This window comes from Struthio camelus, chromosome 18, assembly GCF_040807025.1.
Source record: "Struthio camelus isolate bStrCam1 chromosome 18, bStrCam1.hap1, whole genome shotgun sequence".
Classification (NCBI taxonomy): domain Eukaryota; kingdom Metazoa; phylum Chordata; class Aves; order Struthioniformes; family Struthionidae; genus Struthio; species Struthio camelus.
The window spans coordinates 1,768,696-1,777,942 of NC_090959.1; the positions used below are offsets into that span (position 1 = coordinate 1,768,696).

The 9,247-nt window shown below is 44.8% G+C and overlaps 1 protein-coding gene across 3 annotated transcripts in view; it reads left to right on the forward strand.

Annotated features, from left to right (window-relative positions):
- Positions 1–1,341, forward strand: part of UQCC1 (ubiquinol-cytochrome c reductase complex assembly factor 1) — a 55,667-nt gene extending 54,326 nt beyond the window's left edge. For all 3 annotated transcript variants that reach the window (XM_068912709.1, XM_009679271.2, XM_009679270.2), the window contains exon 10: positions 153–1,341. In XM_068912709.1, coding sequence (XP_068768810.1) covers positions 153–287 — 135 coding nt within the window. In that variant the 3' untranslated portion in view covers positions 288–1,341. The remainder of the gene's footprint in view (positions 1–152) is intronic.
- Positions 1,342–9,247: the final 7,906 nt, after the last annotated feature.

The window sequence follows — 9,247 nt, forward strand, 5'->3', positions numbered from 1 at the left end:
CCCCGTCTTTTTGGGACGCGGTCAGCAACTTTGTCCCGTTAGGGGTGCGGAAGCGCGCCGCTCGGCCCCGCTCTCGGGAGGCCGCGGGCCGGCGGGGCCGGCAGGAGCGGGCGAGCGCCGCGCGCTGACCCGAACCCGCCTGTCGCTTCCAGGTGCAGCACCTGGACGCCCTGAGCGGGGAGGAGCTGCTGCTGACGGGCGAGGTGAACTGGCGCCCCCTCGTGGAGAGCGACGCCCGCAGCATCCTGAAGCCTCTTTCCCCGGTCTACAACGATGAAGGACTCTGAGAGCGTTGTCGCTTCGCCCCGGGATCGGCTTCTCAGATCGGCTTGGGAAACTTGCCTCCGATGAAACTGGTCTGGTGTGCTGGGGTCAGGAAGGGAATAGCTGCTGTTGAAAGAATATGTTTAAATAGATGCCCTGTCTGCGGTGGCTCGATAGCAAATTGGACAGCTGTACTCTGCTGAATATTCATCTGTGATTAAATGCTTAGTTGGTTTGAGAACCTTTGTCGTTGTAATGGCACTGACTGGTCCTTGCAGACAAATTCCAACCAGACGTTTTACCATGAGTTATAGTTCTCTCAAGAAGACATATCTGTACTTTGCCTCGTTTGGAGAGCTGCTAGGTACAGACACAGCGGTGTTCCTCTGCTCACAGAATGGTGTTGAACACAAATCTGAGCTTTGCTTATTAGATGTTAATATATTCCAAAAGCCTGACATTAAGATAGAATGGCCCATTTTTGCTTTAATAGAGTTGTGAATTGCTTTAACAGATTCTAAAGGATTTTCCATGAAAATTCTTCTTAGGAACTCTGCGCTGTTGCACAAGGATATGAGGATGTAAAGAACAATGTGCCGTTCCCACTAATCCTCTATGACTAGCCATCCTAATGAGAATAAAGTGTGAAACATGGCTGGGCTGTCACTAAAAGCTACCTCAGAGTACTTGGTATTTCAGAGGAGCTCTGCCTTGCTGATATTTCCACATTCTTTTTAGAGCTGTGTTCTAGTTATTCCTTTAGGAAAATAACATCCCCATTTCTGGCCATGGCTATTCATGGGATGGGACTGTGCTATCCCCCACGCCCAAAGCAGTGGTCCAGAGCTTTTTAACAAGACCTGTCAACCCCAGTTAACACTTTACACAGATGGGCAGGCAAATTACCCCTACGTGATAATTATGAGCGCAATTGCACCACTGATTAAATCAGCAGAGGCTAAGGTGTGCTGGGTAGGTGGATGGTTTACTAGGCTATTTCCAGGTCAGTGACAAAGACTGTCTTCATTTCTCTCATGTCTAAAATACTAATCCATAATAAATGTCAGTCTGGATAAAGCTGATGTGCATGTGTTTTCTGTGCCATGTGCGCTTCTGATCAGAATAAGCCCTATAATATTAGGACTTATTCCTAATAAAACTATTAAACAAAATTAGAAGATAATAATCCCTAATTTCTGATCAAATGCTGTTATTTCTGGTGAAAGTGTGACTGTGCCAGCTGTAACTGTTCTTCCTTCTGATGTTGCTTCCTTTGGATTGTATGTTTTGGTGAATATTCAGCATCCCTCTTCTGTGTGAAGAACAGTGGGATGCAGAACACAGGCTCCTAAACACTGGTTTGCATTTTTTTAACCTTCTGTTAGGGAGCCTTCTCAGTACTTAACAAAATGCTTTTTTTTTTTTTTTTTAAATTTTTTTTCCAAAGCGAACTTCCTCAGTTTAACTTGTTATAAAATGAGTCATGTAAAGAAACCCTCTATGTGTGAGGTGTATCCCTCCTCTGTGAAAACATTACAGACCAAACAACTTGCTTGCAGTTTATTTAAGATGCTTTTGTTGAAAGCTGAGCTAAGCAGAGAAACCTCTTATGTGTGAAGTATTATACAGTGTGTGTGAGATAATAACACCTTGTAATTCATTACAGCTGGGTTGTATTTACATAAAAGAAGGCTGAGCTGTGTAGGAATTTGCTGATTAATTTATTTTTAATGGGAGTGAAGTATACCAAGTACCAAAATAAACTTTACTTTGTGTATCTTACTGCTCCTGGAATAGGTGGAAAAATTAATGGTAGATATTTTGGCTCAAAGCTACATACATTAATTCATATACAAAACAGTCATTTAAACTTTAACCCCTTTCCTAGTATGTAATTTTAAACCTAGATTCATGTTATCCATGCCATGGGAACACAGGATTAGGAGTACACCACCTTCCAACCCAGAGGACCTAGGGCACACAGGTCTGAGATCACGTAGCGTCTCTGGTACTGAAGCTGTGAAGGCTGCAAACTAGAAAACATGGGACCACTGGTCTGGGATGATGGTGTCTTTTGTACTGTGAATGTGGGACACCATACAATCAAAACCTTTCCTGTATGTAGGGATGGGAGTCTCCAGAAATTGTGGTGCTCGATTGTGGTCACTGGCATGTGTTTTTGCACTTTGATTAATATGAGAATAGAAAGACCTCTGATCAAGGTTCATTGTTTTTTCATAAAATGCCTTCATACACCCCACTGTTACAGAACTGAGCCAGCAGTCAAGGTGTGTTTTGGAGAGAAGTGGGTGGAGCTTATTAAGAGAATAAGACAGAGACTGTCTATGAATTCAAAGAGAGGCCTGCTAAAGAGGAAGAATACAACGGAGGCTGCACGGGGCGAGAGAAGAACTGGCTTCCCAGCTATTGATTATCTGGAAACAGGATTTGGGTGTAGACTATGAGAGTGTCTTTCTGGCTCTTGAGAGATGCATTGCAATAGGACAGAAAAATCCTGTTTTCTACATGTTATATGAGAGAGATCTTTACAGCCAGAAATTAGAGCCCTTGAGGAAAGCTTGCGTTTCCAATAGCAAAATCTGCATCTCACAAACATTATGGCAGCAATGATTAGCAGGTAATGTGATTTCTGTGTACAGGCCTGAACCCAGTATTATTAAGCAGGCATGTTGTAAAGGCCATCTTTTCCTATTTTCAAGGTTTTGGAGAGGGAATAATTTAAGGTGTTTTGCTTTTGGATAGTTCTTTGTTTATGCTGCTGTTTTTCTGAGAGCAGTCCCAGAGCATCAGCTTGGGCCACTTACTGTATTTTGAGTGAATGTATGGATGTGCATTTCTTCTGACAGCAGCCAAGTTCCAACCCTTTATCATCCGGCCTAGCCTCCTGTCTCATATATAGAATTCAGACGTTGCTAATTATTCTAAAGAAATTGCTGTCCAAAATTACCAGTGTCATGAGGCACCAGCATCTAGGAAGCACCGAATATTTCACCTAGATCTTGGCTTCCTTGTTCCTGTGAGCAGAAAACATGGGCCAACAATCAATGTTTTCCCTTCCATCTCTGCTGCTTTTGTTCCAGCAGGAGGGTAGGTGCATGTTTGGCTCACAAGGTCACACTTGCAGGCTCTCTTCAGACTGAGACAACTTGGGGTAGGAGGAGTCATCTGATGTAGCTCAGGCATCCAAGGGTATTTTAGATGGTTGAATTTTCCTGCAGTTCATGTCATTGCCTCTGTTCCTGTTTGCACTCCCATTTGGTATTTATATCTAGCTGTCTTCTCCTGCTTCTTAGACAGCTGAAGTGCTAAAAGCACAGGCATCCTTGATGATTCCCACATTTCCTGTCCTGTCCAGGTGCCTAAGCCCTGTTAAGAGTACAGTTACTGCTCCCGAGACTTCTGAATCCTGTCTTCACCTTCCACACAGTGCAGTTTTTAGTCAAGCCCTCAGGCCAGAGTCGCGGCTCCTGACACAGCAGTGGGATTTAACCACTGACCTGTCTCATTTATCCTGCCTTTGGCTTGGCAAATAGCATAAAGAAGAACTGGAGACTGAGTAAGAGCAAATTTTTCCACAGGAGCTTTAATGTAGTAGATGTAGAATAGCAGTGTGGTAGGGGGAGAAGCATAAGTTGGGAGAGGATTGTGACAGGCTCTGAAAGCATGGTCACTCTGATTTATGCCACTGCATGACACCTTTTGAAATGTGCGTGACACATTTTGAAGAGCAGTGGGAACCAGACAAGGATGGACCTGGACCGGGAGGCTCTGACCCACCCTGTATTTTTACACACTCTCCTACCTCTGCAGCGTCACCAAGGAGACCTGCATTCAGAGATTCGGATCAACACAGATCTGATGCAGTCTACTTGTGGCGTTCTGTGGGACAAGTTTAATCCTGAGCATGGAACAAAGGTTGTCTGCATCCTAGAGGTGTGCTGAAGTACTGCTGCAAGCATTTAAAGAAGCATGTTGATTGTCTACATGAGCATCCTGAACAATTCATCATCTTCTCTGAGCCCCAGAACTGGACTGTGTATGCTTTCTTCCAGCAAGTTGAAAATACCAGAGTGTTGGGAGTGATAGACATTCACACCAATACCTAGAAATTGCCTAGTGTCTTTCTAACTCTTCTGCTAAGAGTTATGCCATGAACAAAGTGGTGACTTGTTATGACTTCCTATGGGTTCTCAGGCCACAGTGCAGATGGATGCTTGTGGTCTTAGCCTAGTACATGTATTTTTCTGGATGATACTGGTGATAGCTAGTTTTTTAGTAGACACCCCATTATCTAGGCCCCTGTCCTCTGCATCTGCCTCTTTACATTTGGCCTGCTGTGTCTGATCGCTGTTGTCTTTTTGTACCATGAACTTTAATCAAAACTTTTTTCTCCCCTTTTCTTCACAGGAAACTGATAAACCTGTGCCCCCTTCTTGCTGCTGAACAGTGCTTCATCAGGCTTCATTTTGCCATTAGCATGCTAAAGTCAGATTAAAACCTCTTTCAGTAGTCTCGGTAGTGGTATTTCTAACACTCTGCAGCATGCATGGGGGAACACTGTCTCCATCCTTTGGGCATATTGTGTCTGCCGTCTGGACCTCAGCAGGTCTGAGAGGTCAAGGAGAGGGCAGAAGCTTAGGAGGCTGAGAAGGTTGGTAAGGACATAGGAAAAGACACTGAGGCTGAACAAGTGTGAGTATTAGTCTCCATTGCTTAGGCAGTTGTGCTGTGCTTCTGAAGCGTCCACCTTTTCTGCCTGGGAAGGGAATCTTGCCCACTGCTGTTGGTGGGCTGCCTGCCTTCCTGCACTGTGATGGGGTAGTTCCTTATTAGTAGTCTTGTGATCTTTCCCAGACTCCTCTTTCTTTCCTCCTGCCTCTTCTTCAGCTGCTTATGGCTGTCCTGTGCATGAGTTCTTCCTGAAGTTGCTGAACATGTTGAGGGAGTACTCATTTTGCTTACAGTCATTCAACCTGCTCAGCAGCTTGCTCTGCTCATTTGTGGGACAGAGGAGGTGTCTGGGCCTCATCCTTCCACTGGGAATGCAGAGCAGAACCTCACATAAGCATGATCCCCTCGTTTCCTGCTGCATTTCAGTGGCTGCTCCAGGTGTGATGTGCTGGGAGCACCCAGTGAGTTTAGGGGAAGTGGCAATAGATCTGTCTGAGGGACCTGTGACCTAATGAAAGCATTTTGCTGTATGTGAGAGTAGGAACCAGAAATACCTACTATCCTGTTTTATGTCGCCTTGTGCAGATTCTTTCATGTAGGAGGACGCTGCAACCGGTTGTTGAAGCTGGATCCTGTTGATGGTGATGTGCTAGTGCAGCTCTCCCAGGAGGTAAGGGCTGCTTCATGCTTATTTAGGAAATAAGGAGTCTTGCAAATGGAAAGCTTTCATTAAGGGTTGCATCACTCACTAAAGGAGTGAGCAGAGATCATGTTCATTCCTCATCCCACCAGCTAGCCTCCTGGGCTACTCCACATCCTGTCAAAACAGCGCATCCTGTGAGGATTTGCTCATTGTCCCACATGCTTCCTTTCATACCCTCTTCCTGCCTGTAACTAGATCCACTGATATTACAATTTCCAATTCTGTTTCTGTGTATCTCCTTTGGAAGGAGAGACAGAAGAGATGGCTGGAAGTGCTTTATCACATGGAGCCTTGCTCACATGTAGGCCCCTGCCTGTTGGCGCTTACAGAACAGCAGCCTGGAGAAGAGGCAGGTCCTTCTCATGAGCCTCTCGCTTTCAAGGGCTGTGGTCACTTTTCTGCCTAGCTCTGAGCTCCCAGAAGTCCTTACAGGCCCTGCAGGGCTATTGAACAAACCCTGGGTGACGAGTGAGAAATGTTGATGGGACCTACATGACAAATCCCTGTGTTGTCCAAAGGTTTGTTTACTTTCCTTAAGGAGTAATCAGAAGGTGTAGCAAGCACTGACATCCGCCCAGGCTCTGCAGGCATTGACAAAATTACCTCAGCCTTGGGGTGGTTGTTCTCATCTTATGATGCCTTTTAGCTCTGCTCTAGCTATAAAATTAGGTTTCTAGAAAGGTGGCCAATACTTGCACAGCACTCACTGTAGTGAGTATTTATTTTGTATTTAAAATGTACTTCCTCCTGCCCCGATACAAATGGTAACCCCCTGTTGGTCAGCTTGGATGTTCTGGGAACTCATGGAAGAGCTGTGGAATTATAAATTAAAAAGAACTCGTCGGAATTGAAACCTTCATGCAAGTATTGATGTGCCTGAATCCTGGAGTGGGGAAGGCACCAGCTTGTGTTTGGACAGGCACCAGCAAAGATGATTGGCAGCTGTATTGGGATGATAACTCTGTTTTGTCAGAGAGCTATCTTGTCTGTTTTGAGCTGCAAATCAGTACCTGAAGCAGCTCAGCCTGGACCCCAAAGTGACACGGAGTGACTCTGTGACCATGCACTGGATGCCCTGTGTGGCATAGGCAATATAGGGATCTCAGATCAGCAAGAGCATGTATGCTGGGCATGCTGCTGAGCAGGGAGCTAGCAGAGGAGGTAGGGATGTCCAAGAATCTTCCCTGCCAGCACTCGCTGTTAGATCATTTGCCCTATAGCCAGCAACTAGTATTCAACCCTGTCCTTCAGCTGCATGGGTGCGAAACTATATCTCCCCTGATTTGGAAGAGCCTTAACATATGAATGGAAAAAAATGAAACAAGGAGCTCATGTGCTGCAGCTGTGTTTAGAAAGAGAACGATTCTGTAGTGCTGTGATCAGGAAACTCAGTTGAAAAACTGGGACATTTATTTGTCTTTGTGCTGCTCTGTTGGTGAGTTCAGTATTGACACAGATCTTGGTGCAGTAATTAAAATGCAGACCTCTCCCATCTAGTTGTGTGTCCTAGTTGTTAGAACAAAACCAAGGTCACTCTTGCTGCTTTCATCTGGCCAGCGAATCTAGAATTATTGTCTGCACAGTGGAACATTTTTAAGGAGATGCCTTCCAGAAAAGCCTATTGATAAGTGCATTTGAGCACCGTGATGTGTGATGAGAGATGTGGATTTAAGTACTGAAGATGAAAAAGGGGAGACAAAGCACATCCAGCTTCCCATGTTCCAGGTGAGTGCTCTCCAAGAAGCATGTGGTTATGAAGAGAGTTAGCAGGCTCCCTTGCATCTGTGCTCAAAGAGGAAGCAGCATGCACATTTTGTGGGAAGTGCAAGGTGTTTGTATTTGGTGAACTCCAAGAAGATCTGTAGTGGGGCACGTGGATGAAGTGCTGCCTAATTTTTGGATCCCAGCTGAACTCGGGTATCAGCTAGTTGCCTAGGAACGTTCACTTGGAAGTGGGATTCAGTATGTGTGTTTAGCCAGAAGGGAATTTTCCCCCATCTTTCACTGTTGATTATAGAAGGTGTATAGACAATGCTTCTAGATAAGGTCCTAAGTTCTAGCTGGCAAAAATTGGCTGATGCGATTCCCACATCCTGTATTGGCCAACAGACTGAAGAGTGTAAATTACAGACATTCATCTCTTTGCCAGACGGTGGGGACAGGATACCTCCCATCTAATTTTAAAAGTCTCCACCGTAAACCTGGGTCACTGACTCTGGCAGCCTAAGCTCGCTCTCCTTATGCTCAGTGAACAAAGATAAGCACTTTCATGGCACAATTAATCTGAGCTGTTTAGATGTCTGCTTCAGGATGAGGTAACTGACTCCCTAGCCATCCCTTCCTCTCCCCACTGACATTGAAGAAGGCCAGGCTGGATGAGTTTGGCTGGAGACATTTGCATGGTGGGTGCTTTCATGTATGGAGGTCCACGAGAAATTACTGGAGGGAGAGCAGATCACTACTGAACACCAGCTGGAGAAAGAGTTGAAATCCCTTTACCGTACCAGAATTAGAAGTAGTGATGTTATCTGGCAGAAAACACATCTGGTGACTTCCTTTAAATTTACAGTCTTTTTATCTCTTCAGGAAGGCAAAAGGAAGCGTGATGTTAATACACAGTACCCTGGGAAAGCAGCTCCGGAGAAAGGCCTCTCATATCTATCTAACAGCCCCTTCCCTTGACTCTGTACATTGATTTTTTTCAAACTTCCTTACATTCTGTTTGGTTTTTCACCTCACGATTTTAAGTTATGCTTTTCTTTAGGCTGCTCCAACACTGAGTTGCACCTATACAACTCCTGTACCAATACCATTATTATAATTTTGTCTGATATCTGTTGTCCATGGCAGCTAACTCTGCACCTACTCTCTGCTGGCTTCGTTGCAGCACAGGTCCGGCAGATTACTTATACTTTCTGATTAAATATACCTTGGCTTCTGTTCTTGCAGTTTGCGCAGTCCTGGTACAAGTCTTCATTCTTACTTCAGCAATCTAAAGGACTAAACAGCCAATCTAAATAAATCATCTATCTCCATCTCTAGTCAATGGAGAGTGATAGCCCCTTGAGGGTGTGATTTATCTCAGCTGCCCTGGAAGCCGGTGTTTGAATGTGCTAGAGAGTAGACATTTAGCTTTTAGACAGCCTAATTTAGACTGGATAATTTAATCTGTGGGGTTTTTGTAGCTTGTAGATAAAAGGCTAGCTGATTACATCAACTATCCAGCCAGTTCTTCATGCTATGCTTTAACATCTTTCTGATTATCCTCTGTAGAGTTTAGCAGCTGCAGGGTAAGTGTGATGAATGGGGTGGGGGAGGTCCGAATTGCAGTCTGGGGACTGCTATGTGCCTCCTGTGCAGAAATTTTCTTAGGCTGCATTATGTACTGAATGTGTTCCCAACATAGTGTTTTAACTTACTATTAGTGTCTCCGCCTGTAGTGTTTGTCCAAAAATAGCTGCATAATAATTCTGGGTAACTGGAGTTAACTAATCCCCAAAATACCCAGCCCATGGACAGTATTGTCATTCACACTGTACCAGCCTCCTGTGTTTGAGTGCTCCCTTCCTTGAAGAATTTCCAGGAAGA